At 43.6% G+C, this 24,031-nt stretch overlaps 1 protein-coding gene across 2 annotated transcripts in view; it reads right to left on the bottom strand.

The window, feature by feature from the left end:
- fat1a (FAT atypical cadherin 1a) overlaps positions 1 to 21,793 on the bottom strand; it is a 91,407-nt gene extending 69,614 nt beyond the window's left edge. For both annotated transcript variants that reach the window (XM_083765397.1, XM_083765396.1), the window contains exons 1-3: positions 21,669 to 21,793; positions 16,557 to 19,846; positions 2,466 to 2,780 (exon numbers count right to left, since the gene is read on the bottom strand). In XM_083765397.1, the coding sequence (XP_083621523.1) occupies positions 2,466 to 2,780; positions 16,557 to 19,818 (3,577 nt within the window). In that variant the 5' untranslated portion in view covers positions 19,819 to 19,846; positions 21,669 to 21,793. The remainder of the gene's footprint in view (positions 1 to 2,465; positions 2,781 to 16,556; positions 19,847 to 21,668) is intronic.
- Positions 21,794 to 24,031: the final 2,238 nt, after the last annotated feature.

Consider the following 24,031-nt stretch of genomic DNA (forward strand, 5'->3'; position numbering starts at 1 on the left):
AGCATGAACTCGGTAGAGTGCACTGCAGACCTCCATAAAGGCGTAATCCCCCCCCCCTTCAACTTCAATCCAAACGCCAAATATTCACAGATTCAGGATTCACGCGGCAGTCCCCATGGGTCTCCAGTGAATGGCACCTGCCTCCCACGTGGGAAGGTTAAATGAAAATCATTATGGGTTCAGGCACAATTGATCAAGAGGGTTGTATTGATCGGTTCATTGACCAGAGGAAACCACAAAGGCTCTTAAAGCAACAGTGACTGATCAAACATCATTACATTTTGACAGCAGGTGAAATGCGGCAACTCAGGACTGGTGAAAAACTTTTGGAAAAATAGAGGCGATCGTGTGTGTGAGCGTGTGCATGTGTGTGTGTGTGTGTATGTGTATGTGTGTGTATTCCTTTTTTGAAGTAAACTGAGTTTACTTCATTACAGGTTAGTGTTCCAGAGAAGGAACAATATCCTCTAAACAGTGAGGCCTGTGACAAAAAAACTTGCTTTCTTCACAACCAGAGCCTCTCTTGCCATCCTTTAGAAAATCACTTTTGTGCATGAGTGCTTTACTGGACGACAAATATTTAATTTCCCTACACTTTTCTTCTTTCAGCCTTGCAGATTTCTTATCAGTTCAATGTAAGCTGACATCATTGTGCAAGCACACGCACAACACACAAAAACCTATCTGTCCTCACCCAGCTTCGGGTAACACTGTGGGTGAATTCAGAACCACACCTTGGCTTTCTCCCTGCTAGAGCCCTTCCTTTTTTTTGCTTCCTTTGACTCTCCTTTTTGGAAAGTGTCCAGGATTAGGCCATGGCTTGCAGGGGAAAGGCATGCTACATGGCGAATCCTTATTTGGTCAGAAAATTCACATTGGCCACTTCAAACCAAAATAACCCCCAGTTTGTTGATGTGACTGCCTTGGAATATGAGGACCACACAAGTCAATGAGGACAAATTGGAGCAACAGTTCCACCCTTACATTCCTCATTTCAATTTTAAATGAGCAGTAGCATTCAGCGCAATCCCGAGAATAATGCAAACTCAAGAGGTAAGCTAGGCTTAGTAATTAACACTCACTGAAAGACCTATGTGAACTATAAACAAGTGTGCCGTCGTTCCCGTGCACAATGTTAATGAAAATTAGGGTAATTTACTTTCATACCCACTGACTAACAAGCCCAGCAAGAGTTTTCCATTTCGGCCTACTTATGCTGAGGTCAATTATGAATAAGACAAACCACAGTACAATTACTCTGGTTGTGTGTAGGTCCGCAGAGAAGAAAATGAAATGAAGTGAATAACAATTGAATCTGTAAAATCTGCACGGAGCAGACTTTCAAATGACCATTGCAGCAGTGCAACTCAGTCTAATACAGCATGAGTTCAATCCCTGCATGTTACTGAGCCAAAATTCGGAATCATACAAGCAAAACCTGTACAGACATAGAAATCCTGTCTGTACACACAGTTTCACTTTGCTCCTTTCGCAAGTATTTTCTCCACAATCGTCACTAAAACTGTGCCTTCTCTGGCAGTCTTCATGAAAGAATTCTGATGAAATATTCATCGTCCATCCATTTGCAGAAAGCCATTATGTGATACCGTAGAGTGTTAAGAGTGGGGAAAGCCCCTGTATATTCCCTGTAGCGACTGCTGTGCTGTCCGTCCTACGCTAAGATCGAGCGTTCACACTGCGGACCCTTTCACAAGACAGCAAACAGTAGCGTCTCTTGGAAAAGGACACTGCTCTTCAGTGTCTGGCTATATGTGCATCTCAAACCAAAGCTCAGAGCCTCCATGGGTAATTTAACATCACAACCCGCACTTCATATACATTTGCCCTTTTGCCTATGACACCCTCAGTTGAAGTAACCGGACGTGGCACGTCATACTCTCCATGTGTCGTCTCAGCCCACTCTCTGAGTTTGCATGATTGTGAGAGGCCGTCCTAATAATAATGTGAGCCACTCAGTGACAGCTTAATGTTATTAATACTCTTAACATGCAGACTGACCTGTGCTAACGGTCTCGCTTTTGAAATGTGACACGAAGTGGACTGGTGAAACTCCTGCATATAGTTTGGTGCAGTGTTTCCTTGCTGAACTAGCAGACATGTTTAAGATTAGCCTTTGCCTTTGACTGCATTGTAAACACATGACTGTGGCAGCCCTTGACACTCATCAAAGCAGTAGTATATCATCATGTGCTACAGAGGGCCAATTGTATTAGGCCTTCAGTAGAGTTTCTTTCCAATTAAACACAATGCCCGATTTCATTAGCTCCATCTCTCTGGTTCAAAGTGTGTGTATTCCTTGACACGAAATATCTGTTTAATATAATGTTAAATATAATGTATAATGTTTGGCTAGAATGAATAGCCTCCATACACTGATGGCACCATCGCACATGATTGAACACTACTGCTGCTTTAAGAGCATTGTGAGGTGGTGGCCATCTTACCTGTCTTGGTGTTAATGGCAAAGAAGCCCTGGGGGTTCCCACTGGTGATCCTGTACGTGAGCTTGTCACTGGCCTTGGCGTCTGGGTCGACCGCCTCGATTTGAATGATGGAGACGTCCTTGGGGGAGTTCTCCATGACCGAGGGGTAGTAGACAGGCTCAGAGGTCTGCGGCGCATTATCGTTGACGTCCTGCACCGCGATGTAGACCTCAACGAAGGTAGAGAGCGGCACCACGCCGCGGTCCATGGCGTAGACCGTCAACCAGTAGTGGGCCGTAGTCTCGTGGTCCAGCAGCTCCTGTGTTCGAATGACGCCTGGTGGAAGGAAAGGAGATACACTTATAAAATATGTGTAGTTTTACATTTGATTTTAGGTCCATGCGTGTTATCAAGTGTATCCATTGCATTCAGGCAATGACAGAATCAAATTATATTATTATATTATATAAAATCAAACATTTTCTACGTTGGTACATCACTGTCAGGTGGAAAGCGTTCTTTCTTTTTTATTTGTTTTTTCAAAATATAGAAAATATCTGATCTACAAGTTTGCAATGTGACACATTGTGAACGCTATTTTCACTTATTTGGTATGACACACTTGCACTCTACAATGAAGTAGGGCATTAATCTGCGGAAAAACATAAAAGATCTGAGAGTGACGATATTCTATTACTTTCTACCACAGCATATTTCGGTTGAAAGCACAATAAATATCTCACATCACTGCTACTCAATCAGTGATTTATGATATTGATCGCTGAAGAAGAGAGGCAGATGCTTTGAAAAGTGCCTATAATCTGCCACCGTTAAAAGAAGGAGCTGGGAAAAGAATAACGGCAAGCTGGTGGAACATCAACCACTGCTCTTGTCTTTACATTGGCTGGCAGGGACTTTTCTTCTTTTTTTTTACGGCTGGCCATATGCCATGTGGGGCCTACGGCCTTCAGCTGAGCAAACACAACGACTTTCAGAGTTGTTTGAGAGGAGGATGGGTGGCTCGGGGAGTGATACATCAAAGGTGTTATGTAAAGACGCCAGACTGAACATGTTAGGGTACACAGTCATTTCATTTAACAATAGGTTTGAATGCACACGTAGGCGTAATATAGGAATAGCCAACTGTTTTTCAACCTTATCTTTCAGCCTTCATCGGCAGGAGTAATTCCGCCAACACCCTATGTATTGGCGACTCACCAAAGCAGCAAATCGAAAGCATCAGATCGTGTTCAAAAAACGTATATCCAACAGCTCTGCTGTTATGGGATGATCAAGAACTGCTCGAGAACCAAGGCATCTCAGCCGGCAATCAAAAACATTTTTTTGTATTCATTTTCAACCAGCCTTCATATAATTGGTCCTCACTAATGTTCATGAGAAAATGCCACAATTTCTTTCTACTCGGTCTGTGGGCATTTCAGGCACCCGTCCACCAGTGACATCATCGATGGGGAATCGAAGCTAATAGAAACAGCAGGCTTTTAATTCCTGAAAAGTTGCAATACGATAATGGAAGCCATCGTTTTTATGATAATAAAATTAAAAAAAAGAATCTACCTAACGATAGGCACATCTCACAACTGAGATCTACAAATTTGACAGTGGAGTGGAGTTCTCCAAAGAATGCCCACAAATTACACATAATTTTGGCAGGCATCTGGCTTCTAAGACTAAAACACCATCACTAGGTAGCTTGAGGGAAGAAGTATGTGATCAAAAGAGATATGTACCAATGGAATTCCATAGCACTTTTTTTAAACCTACTTAATTATACCAAAGACAAAAACTTTTGATAAGGCCCACCATCATGCACAAAGTGAAAACATAGAAAAACAATGTTTAGTCTTCAATTCTGAGGCGAGGCTTCAAAATGCACAACACCAATAAACATGAGCTCACTGATTATCTTGATACTGACAGATACAGTGTGGGTGTTGTTGGTCATTTTTCATGATATGTAAAGTATAGCAACACACCCACTGTCAAAGTTTACTGTGGCCTAGAATTGATAAGGGACATTAAGGAGATAAGGAGACTTCCATGGAAGAGAACGCAGTTCACCATGGAAGTTACTTTCTGTTGCAGTTGGTGACTTTGAAAAGCCTTTGTTCACCAACGGGAACTCAATGAAAGCACACTGTAGGCCGGTAACTGAGAGCAGCCTATCCTTTTAGCCTGAGGGGAGGGGTGGAAGATCTCTAAAAAAAAGACCCACACGGCCACTAAAACCCTCACTTTCTGGGTAAGGTCATTCTCCATTCTCAAGCACAGGTTTGGGTATTTTCTCGAGTTCCAGTGGTTGGCATGCCAAGGATCCGGCACTGTCGTTACTCATCATTACAGCTCTCCTAAGTTAGCTGGAGGCATGTAATAAGACAGGGCAGTATGGGAGAAGGAAACAGATAGCTCCCCCATGATTCCTCCGAGGGAGGATCATACAGGTTATATAGTCAGTGTTCAATGCCGGGACAACGCTCCACACGTCCCAAACTCTTCTCCCTTCTGGCTCCAAAACTGTGGAATGCACTTCCCAACTGCAGCATCACTCCCAATCTTCCGCCGTAGTCTGAAAACCCACCTTTTCAGACTCCATCATGGCCCATAGCACTTACCCTACCCCCTTAGATAGCATTTCTGTAGACTTAGATAGCATCTGATACAGACTTATAGCATGTTATATAGACAGCACTATAATTGCATTGTATATAGTCATAGCACGCCATAGTACATATGTATAAATCACACAAGTAAACCTCATAATGACAAGGAAGGTTACAAAAATGACTAATTGATACAAATGCTCTCAGTAGAGACAACATCTATTCTACAGTATACTATTGCAGTGACTGAAAGTCATGCTGTTGCTGAAGCACACTGGAAAAACAAATGGCTACTACTGGGGGAAAATATATATATACAGTGCGGCAGGAAATTGCTAATGTGATACATAAATAAGAAATGTGCATCTTAATCTGACTGCTAGCATCCTCCCGAGAGGGAGTTCTAGGGCTGAATGATTTGACTGAATGTTTGGGCCACTTAGGGAAAGTGAAACTTTATAATTGCATTCTTAAAATGAATCACTTTTGTTGAGTTGCATCTCGAGACTTTAATAAATATACAAAGTGCTTAAATTTGCATCTTTTTGCCAATTTCATTTTTTTTTAAATCCTTATTCGTCTTTGACCCAAATATGAATGGGAGGCTAAAGATAACAATATAGAGTGGTACAGGGAGGACGGATGGGCAAACCGTGACTGTCTGAGGAGATGGAAACAAATGGAAAGGGACAGAGGGAGAGGCGTGGGTGATGCGGTCATGTGTGGACCCCCCCACCACCCCGCCAAAAAGGGCTGAGAGCAGCCTAATAAGACAAAAGACCAAGAGAGGAGAGCGGAGGGGGAGAAGATGAGACATCTTTTGTGCTTCAGCCAAGAAAATATATAGTCACGCTTGAAAGCTCAGCCGTTTTGACTGGCAGACACCGACGTAGCGGAACAATCCAGCTCTCCCTTAGGTGTCACACTTTTAACTGCCAACCTTGTAGGTATGAAGATGGCTTAATATTTGCACCGTTAAACACAAGCGGCGAGTATCTATATGAGCCTGGACCTTGGACCTCATGTCGAGCCTGACGCGCACACACCTTTGTCAAACCAACGGGCGGTGATTTAGCTGGACGTTTTGCAACGAAGGCATTGACATTTTTTATCTATTACTTATTTTCTTTCACCCAACAAAATACCCCACTAAGGCTGTCGTGGTTTGAATGCCAACATTTATCAATATATTAACTGCAGGAGGATACATTACTGACACAAAGCATATAAAAGATGAATCAGAGGAATTTGCTTGACACGCCTGTCCCATACGCCCAGGTTACTCATGGGAGGCGGTTGCAAAACTTGCCCTTGGGCCAGTACAAAAAAGCAGACTATGCAATAGCCTGTGCCAAACTTTATTCCCTTCCCTTCTCCACTACTTTCCTTGCCCTGTGGCTTTGTTCTCTGTTAGCTACTGAGCATAGCGGCAGTGCAACAGAGCATTCATGAAGCCAGGAAGAACTCTCAACTCTCAGGAAGTGCAGGTATTCCTCTTGGATAGGCACACGGTTGGTTTTCACTCTGTAAGCTAGTTTGAAATGCAGCGTCAGTTCAGGGAATGGGAAGGGTGAAGCCGTACTTTCAATTAGTTTATTTCTGACATAAAGGAGATGAACAAGAATTGCCTGTCTGGGGTTTAACTTGAATCTTAAGTGGTCTATAAAGGCCCAGATGTTCAGTGCTTGGAGTTTTATCTACCATAATATAGAAAGTCTGCAATTTCCCAGGGGGAAGAAGGAGAAAAAAGAAATAAGTGAATAAAAGGCATTGCTATGACTAAGAACTATTTGTAGTAGATGTTTCCATAGGAATAAATGGAGAGCACAAATCACAACTAAATTGTCTTCTATCTAGAATAGCAAAAAAAAAAAAAAAAACCTGAAACAATTAGTGATCATGTGTGGGTGATTATAGAAGCACAGATGTCAATCAAATGAAAATGAAATTATTCTGTTTTTTCAGATGATCCAATAACTCAAAATAACAGAGATTGTGGTACAGTGAACTGTCAGCCCAAGCTCTGGCCGTGGTTAAGGACAATGGACATTGCCCAGCTGCACGGGGTTTCCTCGTCATGAATCCACGGGTCCGCCTGCAGTCCTTCCTCTTACCACTAGGGCCCGGCGCTTCAACATTGGAGTGCCTAGCTGGCCCCCTTGACATAACTCATATGGATATGAAGAATCAACTGACTGAGAGAAAACGCTAATGTTACTGCTGCTGAATTAGTTAGATTTTCGCTAGAAGCAGACTGTATCATATATGAGTGACTGACTGTTGCAAACGATACAGAGACACCTTCCCGACAATAACGCCGAGACAGCTTGTTTATTTTTGGACCACAACGCTTATAGTAGACGATATTAAGATCACCCCATGTTATTCTCCATAGAGAAATCACTTCCGCGAACCAGGGGAATCGTCGGGATGAGCGAGTTACGTCAGGACTTCGGTGCTCTATATACCGTACCTGGAAGCAGTGCATGATGGGAAGGGATAGATTAGACACATTAAACCTGTGCTGCCAAGTTAAGTTACCTGTTCAATTCACTATCTTGGCAATTAATACCATTTGGAGCTCCAAAAATATTCTATACTGTCAGAGGATTACAGATTTAAAACAAAGAATCCCAGTCACCCCCTGTGCTCATTTCTCCAGGTCGCATACTCCCAAAAGATTAGGGAATACTGACATGGTAAGTGGGTGAGAGAAAAACAAGGTAATCAGTGACTCAACAAGCAAAGACTAGTCTAGAATAATCTCAATTCCCAGGCAAAAACTTGAGACCAAATAGTACCGTCTACATTTTTTCGGAACATGGGCCCAGTTGGCTTACCCCAGCCGCACTGCACTGGTCACAAGCTGCACTTGAAAAACGCCGGTGCTTGCTTTGAACTACCTCTGTTCATTCGGTTCACCCCCGCCCCACATTCCACAGCCTTCTTAGGCCTCCCGCTCACATGCTTACATAAACTTTCTCAGCACAAGCCCCCCAACCCAACCACATCTCTCTCTCTCTCTCTCTCTCTCTCTCTCTCTCTCTCTCTCTCTCTCTCTCTCTCTCTCTCTCTCTCTCCTCTCTCCTCTCTCCTCTCTCCCCCTCTCTCTCTCTCTCTCTCTCTCTCTCTCTCGGCCTGGGCAAAATGCCTAGAATTCCTGCACTACGTTGCAGAGCCGGGTGAATTCAGAGAGAAGCCCCCGAACTGCAGCTCCACATTTCCCCCAGCAGCTAAAAATCACATTATCTCAAAGTTTCCCAGACTTCTCTGAGCTGCAAGATCGGCCTTTAACCAGTTTCAACCTGGCATCCCAATTTTGGGCATATCATTGTAGGGGGGGCGGGGGGGGTGATTTTCTTCTGTGATAATACCAAATACCATGTAAATACATGGCTATAGTGGTGTGTACATTTTCAGTGAAGTATGATAACAAGGTGGTGTTGTTTAAAGGGCAACACTAGGAATCCACGCCTTTTGTTGCTACAATTTCTCATGTGGAAAGAATCTTAAGCTGGCATTTTAGTTTTATTGCATTTAAGTTGGCATTACTGTATCTATGAGCTGCAATGTCTATGGCTATGAACCGAATTGCACAGTAAAATACGGGGTGTCAATTTAACTTACGGAACATTAGTGTTCCATTTTTACACATTTTGAACACTGGCGTGCATTGTTGTGTTTTATAGTCTCATAGGGGGTTACATGTTATGTTAGCTCTGGGAGATAATCAAACAGATGTAAGTTGCGTTAACACACGGATCGCAACGAAAGCCTGTCCATCTTATCTCCTTCAATATACTGGACAAACAATTATGGGCCACTGTGGTGGCCAACTAGCACTGCCATTTCCACTTCACGCATCACTGTCTTTTCTGTATGTTATCACTGTGCGGCGGGGGTGGGGGGAAATTGTTATCAACAGCTGGCTTACTGGGGGGAAATGGTACTTTACACAAACTGAATCATTTCACCAGCTTAAGTTAACAGTAGTGGAGAGTTATTTGAGGAGCTCTGCATATCAGCCTAATCTTATTGTCTAAAAGAGGAAGCTTAAAAAAGAGAGAGCGGGGGGGGGGGGCTCCACAGCTTACAATGCATTATCAAATGAGCAGCTATTATTCACAGTAGATATCCATATTAATTTAAACTGGAAAGAAATAATTGATTGAATTGAAGTGAGCAGACAGGGAAGATGTTCCCGTTTTTATTTTTTTATTTAGCCCATTAATTCCAGTTGAAGAGACCAAATGGGACCTACCCAGACAGCCTCCATTGCCATTGGGGCTGTGTTATTTCAAAGGCCTTTGAACAGGCCCTCAGCACTTTAATATCCCGTTATTATTTAGAAGCAGTCAACTCCTGGCCCTGCGGAGCTCTGCCAACTCCACTGATAACAATGACGGTGACACATGGTCTGTCTTCCTTGATTTCACATTTTTTATGAAGCTGCCCTTCCCCGAAGAGCTGTTTGCGGACACAGACCTGACTGTATTCATGTCACAGCTCATTTTGGCCTCAGTGGCAAAAACAAACGGGAGAAAAAAGCCATTTATCCAGAGATATAAGCTTCTTTGAAATGTAGGTCCCCTGCTTATTCTCAAGGGTCCATTCTCAAAAAGACATAAGGCTGATTCTGTCCCCTGTCTAGCTCGAAAAGAGCTGCTGGGGGTTACATTAGTGATACTATATTTAGACATTTAGACATACAGTATGGCATAGCAATGAGTAACTGGCCACAGTTCTGACCAATACTATGTGTAGACTAGAGAGGAGAATATATCCCACAGGATGCCACAACACAATGTTGAGGAGAGGACATGTCATCTCCCTTGAGCTCTGTGTGGCAGGTGTCAACTTTGCACAGGTTACATTTGATGGGCTTCCTTCAATGCCTTGCCAGAGAGAATGCGCTGCCGACTGTGCAGCCTGACAGCACCGCAAAACCACACAAGGGACAAGATGACTGGCAAAGTCAATCAAAAGTAGCATCCATCTTCATGTGCAAGTGTTGGACTCAACACAGTTGTCTCTCACATCACCACGGGACTTATGTACCTTTTCATTTGATGGCCAGTCGGTTGTACTTTCAGAGTCAATGCATCATACTGACACCATCGAATAACCAATGAGCTAAGCTTCATTGAATTACAGGATCCACATCAGAGCAACGAGCCCCCATTCCAATTGAGGTGACAAGAGGAAAGTAATTCACATCAGATCATGTTTTTTCTTTTTTCTTTCTTTCTTTTCTGCAGGACACTGTTACCCTTGTGGTTGGAATACTGTTATAGAGATATAATGTTATAGAGACTATTTCACTATTCAGAAAGAAGTATTGTTAGAAAACAAATTACTGCCCGCTTGACTTTAATGTTCAGGATACACCTTCACTCGCTGTAGACTGAAACTTCTCAAAAAGTTAGTTTGTCTCCCTGAGGTTGACACAGATCTACATCTTTAATGATGGCTTCATTCTTTCAATATTTCATTTGAACTAGAACTGAAGACATTGATTTGACTATAACTGTCAAGCATGGAGATGTATTCCTCTGTATTCCCGTAATGTTTTTGATGCTTTCATTTCAAATATAATGATGACTTTGATTCTGTCAAATGATTAAGCCTTTTTGCTCGAGAATCTCTAGACCCTACCCTGGTTTCACTCAAGCACACAAAAAAAGCCACCATATGCAACAAAAGGACCATGTTCATAGTGTGTCAGCCCCCAGGACGAACTCTCTAGAGGGGTAATTAGAAGTAGCTTGATAAGTCTGAGCCCTGATAACTTTTAACTGGTCGTCCTCCATCTCGCTTGCGTGCACATTGCACAACGATGCCAACTTGAATCTAGTCCACATAGAATATTGTTAATAATGTAGCCAAGCTGAAACCACAAGCCACCACCATGTCATGTCAAAATTTAACAAATTGTGCAAAGTTGCATCAAATATTGCATGTCCAGCATAACGGAGTTCATGTTAAGCTAATGTGCAACAAAAAGGAGATGAAGGAATAGTGTTAAGGAGGTGTATTTGCAATGGGTTCCCTGGCCACATTTTTAATGTTGTTTTTGTTTGTTTGTAAATGTATTCTGAAAATAAGGTTGGTGAGGGTATGTATTATATCTCAAGTCCTCAACCATACATTTTGAAGCTGATGGGTATTTTAATAGCAAGTGTTGACTTGTGGAGATATTCGTTAGTCTTGTTGAACAATTGTTCATATCACCTTTGTGTGCAAAAGGGATTATTTCGTTAATTGATCAAAAAACCAATGCAAAGATTCCATTGGAAAGAACTGATGGAAACCCATGACAGAGTTGACATAGAGGTGTAGTACTCTATTACTGTTGAGATTGAGGGTTTAAATCCCTGTTGAGGGACCCTTGTTTCAGTGTATTTGGTCAAAGTCCCACTCACTTGAGACATGAACTTTTCATTTTGTTGCTTGAGGTTAGGGTTATGTTTAGTGACTCTCTGACCGGCAGGCTGGCTGACAAGCTGTCTGCCTGCCTCTGCCGCAAGAGTGATATTTCTGCCATTTCTTTAAATGAGATTTTATGTAACGGTTATTTTCCCTTCAAGAACTCCAGCTTTCTGGATCCTATGAATACTAATGGTTCAAGGGGTAGTGGGGTACATTAAAATGTGCAGTGTTCTTACGCCACAGCTGAACTCTTTTAGTCGTTCAATTCCAAATCTCTCAACATTACAAAGACATCGTACAAGTGTATCATTATTAAGACACCATAGCTTCAATTACATGCATTAGCATGACAAAAGTTAACATGCAATTAAGTATGCCATCTGCACGAGGCACCTTTACAGGTTTCAGAAAAAGAACCTAATGGGCTGAGAGGACAACAAACTTTTAACTAGGGAACGTGTGCTTTTCATTTACCAGCCTACAATCAACTTTGGCCCTCTGCACATTCCTGGTCCCGTCTCCCCAGCAGCGGCATTCAAGCAGAGACTATTTGAAGTCATGTGCCACTTTGCACTCACAGTCCCAGCTCAGGCTTATGGGACGAAAGAGGCAAATTGGGAGGGGGGTACTTGGTTCTGGTCGATAACACCTGACACTTGAAGACACAGGCCATCGGTTAACGCAAGGCCTGTGTTTCTCATCCTGAATACCACGAGCAACGAAACAAGCAAACCCAGACCATAAACTGCATACCTCTTTTATCTGCCATCTCTAAGGGTCAGCTTACCTCAATAGTGGGGACAGAGGGAGAGAGCAGGGTGGAAAACCTATGCTCACTCACACCACATGCTGACATTATGCATCTGACCATTTCATTTTTGCTTTCACAAAAGATCTCTTTCACAACGTGGCTAATGACTCCAAGTAAAAGGGCGACCATGCATACATTATCTGCCAGAGGAAAGGCCAGTGCGTGCATTATCTAATGACCATCTGTGTTCAATCTAGAATGAATACACGAGCACACAAGCTCGCCATCCGCGCTAGACAAAAGTAATTCAAGTCTGGAGAAGACTATTGACGACCTAAACAGCCAATAGTTTCATCATGTTAGGATCGATCAACTCATTTTGCAGAGACGGACATTATGTGAACCTGAAAGTGATACTGCCTCATAGCAGAAATCACGCATTCCTTGCAAATAGCACTCACATCATTTGCATTGACTTGCTTATGTCTTGAATGTGGAAAACTACAGGTAATGTACCTTGCTTTGTCTTTCACTTTGAATAAAGCACAGTCCAACAGTGTCCCTGCATCATCCTATCCTCGAGACCACGCACAGCACTCCAATTGGCCTTGTCTGCTTACAGCAATAATGGTGAAACGCATTCTTTCTTCTGAAGCACTTAGTGGAAGGAAAAATAAAGTAAATGTATTCCATACTAATTTTGTAGCCGAAAGTAAATGTTCCCAAGAGTTGAGCAGCGTAAATGCTGTTCTTTATATATAAATGATATATGGAAAAACAAATGAATCAGTTGTTTGTTCACTTCCCCCTGAGTCCTTTATCAAATTAAGAACACAATTCTGTGTGCTGCTTTTTGTGCTGCTTTGGATTCATCAACCAACTTAGCAGCAGACCTCTATGTACGACAGGGCTCTTATTAGTTCAATTTCACTAACAGCAGAAGCCTCAGCGTGCACGCAAAGTACAGAATGAAGTAGTGTGATCTGAGTTCTCACCATGGTCAATGGGAGATCAGAAGGCCAGGGCCAGCAAGGCGAGAAGAAGACAAGCAGCTGTGTGACATCCTATGTCGCACGTTATCATTTTAAATTTGGCTGCTCCTATCTTGTGACCAGAAAATGTACGAGCTCCTGCATGTGTGGACAGCCACACCACGTCTGCTCTTTCAGTTTCTATTTTCTTGTTTTATTCTATTGTTATTCTTTTACTGATATGAATTGTAGCTTTTCCGAGTTATTTGCAAAGTATACTATTATTTTGATATATTGTTTTAAATTATATATAATTTGATACAGTGAAAAGCTCTGGCAAGATTTGCACAGTCTGTGTTCCCCATCAAATTTAACTACCTTGAAAATAATGCCAACTCCGTTTTAATTTGCATTTAGAGGAATATATATAATAATATATTCAGACAGTGTCTGAATGAAGAGTCATGTGCATTGAGAAACCTGTCAGGCTCTAAACTGCAACACTATAGTGTTCATGCTACATGTTTTCATTATGAATAAGCTGTGTGCCAAATCATCGCTGATCAGCCCTAAAAGAAATGTAGTAAACGGACTGTAACAACACAGTAAAGCCGTTACCGAACGAACGTGTTCGTGTTAACACTGTTTGGAGTTAGGCTAAATTAAAACTCTGCTTTTACCGTGTGACAGATAGGAAGTTAGAGAACTTCTCAGAAGTTTAAATAATAGGTTGGTATTACCATATAATAGTCAATCTCTCTCTCTCTCTCTCTCTCTCTCTCTCTCTCTCTCTCTCTTCCCAATTTCTCCTTTATGTTGTTTTGATTTTTTGGGATCTATGCTTTTTAGAAGGCTCTGCACAGCCAGACCCCTCATCAGCCTCCTCAGCATGATGTGCTTCACATATTACCAGATAGTTAGGTCAAAATTACATATTTGTTACTAAAAAGTACTTAGAAATTACTGTGCAATTTAACCAGTTACCATGTCATTATCCTTATTTCAGCAGTGTATGCTGTAGAGCCAAGAGAACAGAGATGTCTGTGGCAGGGTTCGAGTTAGGTTAACTCTAACCCTACAGGGACAGACTGGGACAGCATTACAGTATTTTCTGTCAGCTTTTTCTTACTTGATGTCGATCGGTTCAACACACATGCATGGGTTCAAGGTTATTGGTGTCAAATAAACCAACCTCAGCCCTACCTCACTCCTTCCCCATGTTAAAATGTTCCCAAGTTTAAGGTGCGAGTGGGTTTTTTTCCCCCCTCTCTTCATGCACCACGTTTCCATTTGTTTCCTCCTTTTAACAAGTTTTAATGCATTTTGGTTAAGATTCACAAGGTGCAGCTGCAGCTACACAGCAGCCCCTTGGAAATATAGTGGGGTGTGCACCCATGTTTTTCAAGCTCCCCTCCTTGCAAAGTAATCCAACCAAATGCATGGTAGGTCCAACCTCACACAACCCCTGCAGAACCCCACCCAGAGAAACCATAGGCATGGAGGGCACCGTCACCTTAGCTGTGTTTTGGCCTTCTGACCAGCCCGGGACATGATCCAAACTAAAGTAACAGAGCCCCACCCAGGAATATCCTGTCATTGTGACTCCTGATAAATCTCTTAATAAGGGCCTTAAGAATGGAGGTCAAGGCAACAGAGCAAGCATGCTCGCCTGTGACTGTACAACGCACATATAGGGCAGTGTTTCAAAATATAAATGGCTGCTAGTTATTTGTCGAATTTAATAGCATTATACCATCTTTTTTGGTTTATACCAAACAAATTGTTTGTTTGATTTCCATCAAGATTCAGCTAGACCTTACCCGACCTTTCCCAGACAACTTTGCAGGAATGCACAACCAAAACTATATTCCTTGCAAATGTCAGCCAGCATTAGTGTAATTAAGTGAGCCAGTATGGAGAAACTCGCTGCCTAAATGGAACAAAGTGGAAACTGAGGCAATTATAGTTGAGAGCTTCAAAGAGAGCACTCGCCATGAGTCCCAAACCTTAATGTTGGAGCATCTCTTTGCTCAAAGCACACGTTCTAATCAGGAGCCAACAAGTGAACAGTCAACACAGAGACTGAGAGAGCACACTGAGGGAGACTGGGGGAGTTCCACAGGCCTTGCAGGAGAGGAAAGGCATCCATTCACTGCAACTACATTTATCAGAGAAAAGAGGACCGTTTCCCCACATGTTCTCTGAAGAAACTTTATAATGATTGCTTATTGTATTCATTAAAATAACTTCCACTGATTCTTAATTAATAATCTATTATATCCACTGGTAATTTTTTTTTATAATAATAATAATAATTAGTGAGTGAAATTGACACTTCCAGCCTTGTTGCGCATAGATATATGCAACTTTGTGGTTACAAAAAGCTTATGTATTATGCATTAAGTTTCACCGCCTCATTTAGACATTAAATATGTATACTGCAGAACAGAATTTAATTTCAAACTGAGGGGGAAAAACTGACGTTAAGCCACCCAAGTATGTGGTTGCTAAGTAATAAAAAAGAAAAGATGGCAGCTCGCCAGGTCTAAAACATCCAAGGAGGCTGATCGTTAGCTTTTTGTGGCAGGAACTGTTGGAATTCCACACTACTTATTTGGAGTCCCTGGCACAGGTGTTAAACGGTTCTGGGCAGCTGAGCAAGAACTAATACATTTTCTACAAGATCCTTCAGAGCCATCAAGTGAATCCTTCCATCTGTACGGGATCAAAAAGTTTGTTCTACTTAGACACAACTTGATTAAAAAAGAAAAAGCATGCAATTTAAAAAAAGACGCTGAGTCAAACAGATTCGTCTTTCCCCAAAACTACAGCCAAAAGTGCCTGCAATGAATATGAGTGGTGGTTGCGAGGATGGGTGCTGTGGTGGTGTTGGCGCGCGTGTGTGCGTGTGTGCGTGTATGCGCGAGCATATGCGCGTGTGTGTGTCTGTGTGTGTGTGTGTGTGTGTGGGGGGGGGGGGGGGGGGTTTGAGGTGAATTTGAAATAACTCAGAAATCCTCTTAGTTCCTCAGCAGTGTGGAATGTCTATTGCAGGTCTGAGAGAGACAGCTGGCCCATCTGTTCCTGCCATAATTTCTCTCTCAAAGAGCAAAAATGAATGGAATCAGGAACCTCACTTGTCCTCCCAGAAGCTGCCCTCTTCCCCGCTGTCACACATGCTGTTTGAGTAGATAAATCTCAGACAAGCGAGAAAACAGTCATTTCAAACTAATGGGTGCCCATTTGAAATAGTGAATGATTCACGATAAACAACAAGAACTTTTAAAAAATAGCAGCTTTTGCATATTAAAACTGAACTGAAGTGTGTGAGGCAACTCACCCGTCTCTTCATCAATGGTGAAGATGCCCAGGCCGGATCCGTCCCGGATGGAGTACCGAATCTCTCCGTCTCTCCCTTTGTCCTCATCTTGAGCCGTCACCTTCATCACAGATGTTCCAATGAGCGCATCCTCTTTTATAAATCCCTTATCCACAAATGAGGCAAACAGCGGTCTGTGAAGATTCTCGTTGACATCCACCACATCCACCTCGACGAAGCAGGTCGAGGACAGAGACACGGGTTTCCCTTTGTCCTTGGCCTTAGCCGTGAGATTGTATACCTGCCTCTTCTCATAATCTAGGTTCTGCACAATCCGCACCGCGCCGCTGATTTTGTCCACCTCAAAACACCCATCTCCGTTGTCCGTGAGACTGTAACGTACCTGGCTGGATGGCCCAACATCAGGGTCATGAGCCTCCAGCCACATAATCACAGTGCCAATTGGCAAGTCCTCCCTCACCTTCACCCGGTAATTGGGAGGAACAAATTTCGGTGGATTGTCGTTAACATCCTCAAGGCTGATTTTCAGCAGCACTGTGGACACTAGTTGAGGCTCACTGACAGCCTGGTCTCGTGCTGCAACCTTTAAAGTATAAACAGGATGTAGCTCGCGATCCAGTGGCCTCTTCACCGTCACCACGCCACTCTCCTCATCAATTGTGAAATGATCCGTACCGGCCAAAATCGAATACCTGATGACTCCATTATCCCCCTGGTCCTTATCTGTGGAATCCACCTGGATGACTTCCGTACCCACAGGCGTATTCTCGCTTATCTCAATTGAATATACGTCTTGCAAAAACTGAGGGCTGTTGTCATTTGCATCCAAGATCTTAACATCCAGGAGGCGTGAGGAGGATTTCTGAGGTATGCCGAGATCGTACACTGTGATGTTGAGAGTGTAGTGGTCCGTCGTCTCCCTGTCCAGAGGAGCATGGACCATGAGCCAGCCACTGTCCATGTCTACAATGAAGCGACTCTCTGTGTCGCCCCCTGAAATTACATAGACGAGTTTCCCATTGAAACCGCTATCTGAATCTGTGGCGCTTAAATGCACAATCCGCGCCCCAACTTGGAGGTCCTCTTTAACTTCAATGACACTCGGAAATGACTCTGTGAACTGGGGAGTGTAGCGGTTGACAGAGTGAATGTCCATAAAGTTATCCTCTGGTTCCATTTGTGTGTGGATCTTGCTGCCTTGGAGCAACTTCTCTGCCAGCATCGTAGCGACGCCGGTGTCGATACATTTCAATTGGACAGGCTTCCGTGCTGTGATGACAGTTATATTCATGACCATCGGCTGAGTCTCGTGTTCGCCGTCGCTGGCAGTGATGAGCAAACTATGAGAGGACACTTTGGCCCCCTCTCCCTCGCTCAGCGTCTGCTTCAGTGACAGTACGCCTGAGTTGGCGTTGAGCTCGAACAAGTCGAGATTGTTCCCGGAATTGATTTTGTATCGCACAAGCTGAAGCTCGTCGGCATCTATGGCAGACACCGTGGTTATCTGTTCTTCCACGCCATGATCTCTCGGCACGGTGACCTCGCAGTCCACATTCTCAAACAGGGGTTTATTATCATTCAAGTTATTTAGCGTCACGGTGACCAACGCCTCCACCTCTCGGCGGAAGGGGGAACCCCAGTCCGATGCCCTGACTCTCAGATTGTAAATTCTTGGCATCAGCTCATAATCCAGGACCTCAGATGTGCTGATAACACCAGAGAAGTAGTCTATGACGAACGGCTGCGGGCTCACGTTGGTGATGCTGTAGGTCACATAGCCATTCTCGCCCTTGTCCACGTCAGTAGCTTTGACCGTTAACACGCTGGTCCCTGTGGGAACGTTTTCATCAACACTGGCCTTGTATGATGTCTGCTGGAACTCGGGTGCGTTGTTGTTCACGTCAGTCACATCGACGATCACTTTAGTGGCTGCCTTATTATCACTGGTGATAACGTCAAGCTCAAATCTGGATGACTGGTCAGCGTTGATGGGGCCTGTTGTGGTGATTAAGCCGGTGTCTGGGTTGATTGCAAACCGGCTCTTTTCAGGCTTGTGTCTAAAACCATACTTCAGCTGTGGGTTCCTGGGCAAGGCGGTTACCAGAGTAACAGGTGTGTGAAGAGGTGCAAACTCGCTGAGGTTGACCCTGTAAACGGCCCTTTCGAACTGCGGCGGGCCCACTCTAAACTGCGGGGATGTGACGTGTACCACTTTGGCAGAGGAGAACTTGGGTGGGCTCCCCTTGTCCTTGGCCTGCAGAGTGAGGTTGTATCCAGACGGCTGGCTGTCCCAGTCCACATCCTTCACCGCTTTGATTTTATACTCCTTGCTCCCAGGGCTGGTTCTCACTGCCTTGAACTGCTGCAGCTGGTCACCACCCACTATGCTCAGCGACGCTATCTCCCCATTTGGTCCCTGGTCATTGTCCTCCACTGTCACAATGGCGTAGGTGGGGTCGCGGTCGGTGTCCGACGGGGCCAGGGTGACGGCCGTGATCACAGGTGCGTGCTCGTTGGCCTGCTCCACCCTGACCGTCAGCCTGGCCATGCTACTGAAGCCACTGCTCCCATAAAGCTTCATCCCCCTGTCCACTGCCAGTATCTCCAGGTCATACAGCTTGGTCTCCGAATAGTCCAGCTTCCCAGTCAGCGTCACCACGCCGCTGGTGGGATGGACGGCGAACATGTCCGTCCACTCCCGGAAACTGTAATAGTATTCCCCGTTAGTACCGATGTCCGCGTCCGTCGCCGTGACTTTGGCGACGCTGGCGCGTATGGCCGTGTTCTCGGGCAGCGAGATGCTGTACGAGGTCGGCGAGAACAGGGGCCTCAGATCGTTGGTGTCCAGTACCTGAACTTTAACCCTGGCACGAGTTTCAATGTTAGAAACCCTGTCAACGGCTTTGACAGTGAGCACGTAGTGGTCTCGAACCTCCCGGTTCAGAATGGAGGTGCTGCCGCCTTTGGTCCGTATCCGTAGGAAACTGAAATCGCCCAGAAGGTAGTCCTCGGCCTTGAAGAGGTTCTCGTTGTCCCCACTGACTATTTTGTACCTTATCTCCCAGCTCGGGTCTGTGATGTAGACGCCCATCTTGTCATGACTCTCCAAGTAGGTCTTAGCAGCAGAGTTTTCATATATGGTGGTGTTGTAAACAGAGTAGGTGAATTGCAGAGGGGAGACCGTCTCCAACCCGTGGTTCGCTGTGCAGCCGCAGAGGAGCTGGAGAAGCAGCACCAGCAGCCGATTCAAATCTTTCCCCATGTTCGTACCGTGATTGTAACAGAACCACCTGCAACAGAATGGAAAGATACGTCAATACTTGAAATACAATGCTTTTGCGGTTTAGCCTATATATGAAAAGGGGCTTTTCAATATGGTTTTATAATAGGCTACTTTAAAACACACCGCTAGGGAATTCCAAAGGCCTGAGCAATGAATAAAACATATGTTAATTACTACTAATTAGGTGCACACGCACATGCCTAATAAGATTATGAGAAATTATAAGCATGTGTGATTACCATCTCCTACTCAGCTAGTGGAGATAAGAGCTGCAAAAACCTTATTACAGTCTTTGCTGTAAGTTCCCTGGACTCATTTAAATGCCATGACAAATGATGGTCTTGAATTGGAGCCTGCGCGGCTTTCAATTCTACTGTGGTATATCATATTTAACACTAACTGTCAAATATGTGCATTTAAAACAGTAGTACAACCTCATTCAAACAAACACCAGCATCTGGAACTGAGCACCCCCCCCCCCCCCCCCATAATAAGAAGAGAAAACAAAGTGTGGTGATGTGAAAAGAGACATAGGCCTACCGGTAATAGCATTATTTTAATTTCCTTGGATGAGCGCAACTAACTCAAATACATTTCATTGTTTTAAACATTTAATTCTTCCATCACAGTGAATCCAACAGAAACGCATAACACAGAAATTAGAACTGTTATTATAGGCTATGCATGTGTCGCTCTTTATAATCAGTTGGTATTGTAGTAATATAAACCAAATGTGCCTAAACATAGACAATCCATGATCCATGCCATGCTGGAGAAAGATCCTATCAACCTAGAGTACTATAGTAAAACTGAATGAACGTGCAGAATCTCATTGGTTTATTACCAGGACGGTGCTAAAACAAACAGAGCGGCTGCTTCCTGTGTTCCCACTGAGCTATTATTAAGGAGAAAAGCACTGTCTGGGGAACATTAATAAAATAGCCTATATTAAAACAAACGCGATTCAACTGTGGGTGGGTTATGAGTAAAATAGTGTTTCAAAAACGCAATATGTTAAAAAGAAAATAGGCTATAGGCTACATTAAACGTTTTAAAATAAAAGTTTACATAATAGTCTACTTTTGTCAGGTAACATAACCGTATTTGAGATTAATTAAGTAGGCTACAATTTAAAGTTCGCCCAAAATAATTTAGAAACTGACTAACTGAGACAAGAATAACCCTAGCCTACAGGTAGCCTACTATTAGCCTACAAACCGAAACGCTATACATTGCCTCTACAGTCCATTTGAAATGTGAAACTAGCCTACATCTCAAATTGGGAAGGCAAGTTATCTCGACTCTAGATTAGACCGTTCCGGCTCGACCACCGTCGAGAATCCGTTACTTGTGTTTACAAATGCTGAGAGTGAAAAGTGATTTTTATACAAATCTGTGCTTCCAGACTCATTTTTCAACAACCCCATCCCCCAACTCTGCCGGTCTGCCCCCATTCACTTCAAGGAGCCGTGTGGCAGCCGTGCGTGCGCCAGCCGCCAGATGCAGATTGTGTTAAAAAAGAACAAGGAAAACCGCACATAACGGCGCAATAAACATTCTGCAGCCTGGACAAGCCCAGCTCCAACTCGAATGTTATGAAAACATTGGTGGAATGTCCCGGGATTTACTTTAAAATCTTAAAAAGAGCTAAACTTCCATAAAGATAAAGCAAAGAAGCGGAGCTTCTTGCAGCAGCGCACAATAGCCAACGGCTACGTTTTTACGGACCTATCGCAAGTTCGCAACTTTTTACGCCTCTCAAAATTCCCAAAGCTCGCTTTACTATCGTCAGAAAACACAGCAAGGAAAGCACAAAATGTCGTACATACCTATTCTGTCATTAATGTCACGGATTAGGAGGTTTTTCATGTAGTTTGTGGGATCCAAATCTCGGCATGGTATAACACTACGTGGACTCCTCTCTCCGCTACTCCATCCACATCCTTCTCTCTCCGACTCGTTCCCTTCATGCGCCCCCCTTCTTTCACTCACAATGTGACCAGTATCTATCCGCGCTGCGCACGCCCGGATCTACTTACTGCTGGCATCTCTCTCTCTCTCTCTCTCTCTCTCTCTCTCTCTCTCTCTCTCTCTCTCTCTCTCTCTCTCTCTCTCTCTCTCTCTCTCTCTCTCTCTCTCTCTCTCTCTCTCTCTCTCTCTCTCTCTCTCTCTCTCTCTCTCTCTCTCTCTCTCTCTCTCTCTCTCTCTCTCTCTCTCTCTCTCTCTCTCTCTCTCTCTCTCTCTCTCTCTCTCTCTCTCTCTCTCTACACTATTCCAGCACATGGTCCAGCATTGTATAAGTATTATTATTATTATTATTATTATTATTATTATTATTATTACTCTCTCTCTCTAAACTATTCCAGCACATGGTCCGGCATTGTATTTTATTTATTTATTTATTTATTTATTTATTTATTTATTTATTTATTTATTTATTTATTTATTTATTTATTTATTTATTTATTTATTTATTTATTTATATATTTATTTATGAATTTATGTATTTATATATTTATTTATATATTTATTTATTTGTGTAATTATATCATTAGTGTTGTGTGATTAATTATTAGGCTAAATAATCACTTTCTGATGTTTGCCAGTTGTTTGTATAGGCTAGGAGGATATAATATTTAGACACTTATGATTTCCGTAGTCCATGTGATGATCCCATATCCCAGCCAGGCATCAAACATGACCTGTAGCCTACTTCCACCGCTGAGCCTTGGGAGTGTGGCTAAACATGCGATTGATGGCGCTGTCTCACTACTGTTGTTCGGAGTCGGGCTGACTGCAGGGCTCCAGTCAGCCGACGGTGCGCTCCGTGGAAACTAACGCCTGCGCTGTGCGTGTGCGTGTGAGTGTGTGTGTGTGTGTGTGTGTGTGTGTGTGTGTGTGTGTGTGTGTGTGTGTGTGTGTGTTGTGTGTGTGTGTGTGTGTGTGTGTGTGTGTGTGTGTGTGTGTGTGTGTGTGTGTGTGTGTGTGTGCGTGCGTGTGTGGCGCGCGCGTGCGAGTGATTGGCAGAGAGTTGTTTCATGTGAACCAAAGTAAGTCTGCTTTAAATTTGCATATGGGGAACATTCATTCATTCAGCAACGCATCTTAAAAAGTTGGGGTTTAAGAGAAGTTGCATGAAATGCATCATGCATGGTGTACTTGTCGCTAATTTAGGAAGAACAGCAGGTCAATGTATGCTCTAGGCTAGCCTCTTTTCACTTTCTTGCAATATGGCAAAATCACCCGTGATCATTGAGACTTTGAGAGTAGGAATTAATTAACCAAATGGACCCGTAGGCTACGCGATTCAGTGTCGGGTGTGAGAGCGTGTAGAGAGAGAGGCTAGATACTCACCAGACCAGCTGGTCCGCCGTCGCTGTTCCAAAGTTCCGTTCAAATTAATCCACACAGATTTGGGAAAATATGCTTTGCGAACATCTCGCAAAATGTGGCTGAAATCTCACTCCGGGAATCTGTTCGTGTGCGAGCCGATTATTCCACATTTTTCGTTAAGGTCCGGTGCCTGAATTGTATCCGTCAAAGCCTCATTTCCATCAGTCACATTGAGAGATATTGGAGTTGTAGTAAGGTTTGCCTCGGTGCACTCAGTACAGCACAGCAGTGGTACACTGCACGCACGGGCTGTTTCTAACGGGATGCCGCGGAGGTGGGATGCACATGAACTGACGTCACGAGTTATAGGCTAGGTCCTACTCCAGAGCCATAGGGCTGAGGTATGTGTCAGTTAAAATGTAATGGAATTTTGTTTGTAGTTTGTATACCCTATAAGTGTATGTGGTGGTGGCTGGCTGCCTAGTGGGAATGTCGTGGAACGGCATTCACACAAAATCACTATTATTATTTTAGGCTACCAATATATATTATGAATAGTATTGTTTGAAAGCGACCTCATTTGTTCCTCCTGCCGATTTCTTGCAGTTTGTTAATTTCGTGCTTGTGTTGTGTCTCAATTAATCAGTTACGTTTTTTGTAGCCTACTTGTTGCCAGCCAGCAGCAATGGCAAATACCCGGCCTGGCCTATCCAATGCCATGACACATGGCTATTCAATAATGGCATCATGCTGTGAGACGGTTAGAGGTTTGCCTTGATCCAAACCAGCGGCGGTCTGCCGTGAGAATCTCTGCCTAATGTCCATTCAGCACTGGCTCATTAAAGTCACATTTACCCAG

Source organism: Protomyctophum parallelum, assembly GCF_964188405.1.
Source record: "Protomyctophum parallelum genome assembly, chromosome: 5".
In the NCBI taxonomy this organism is placed as follows: domain Eukaryota; kingdom Metazoa; phylum Chordata; class Actinopteri; order Myctophiformes; family Myctophidae; genus Protomyctophum; species Protomyctophum parallelum.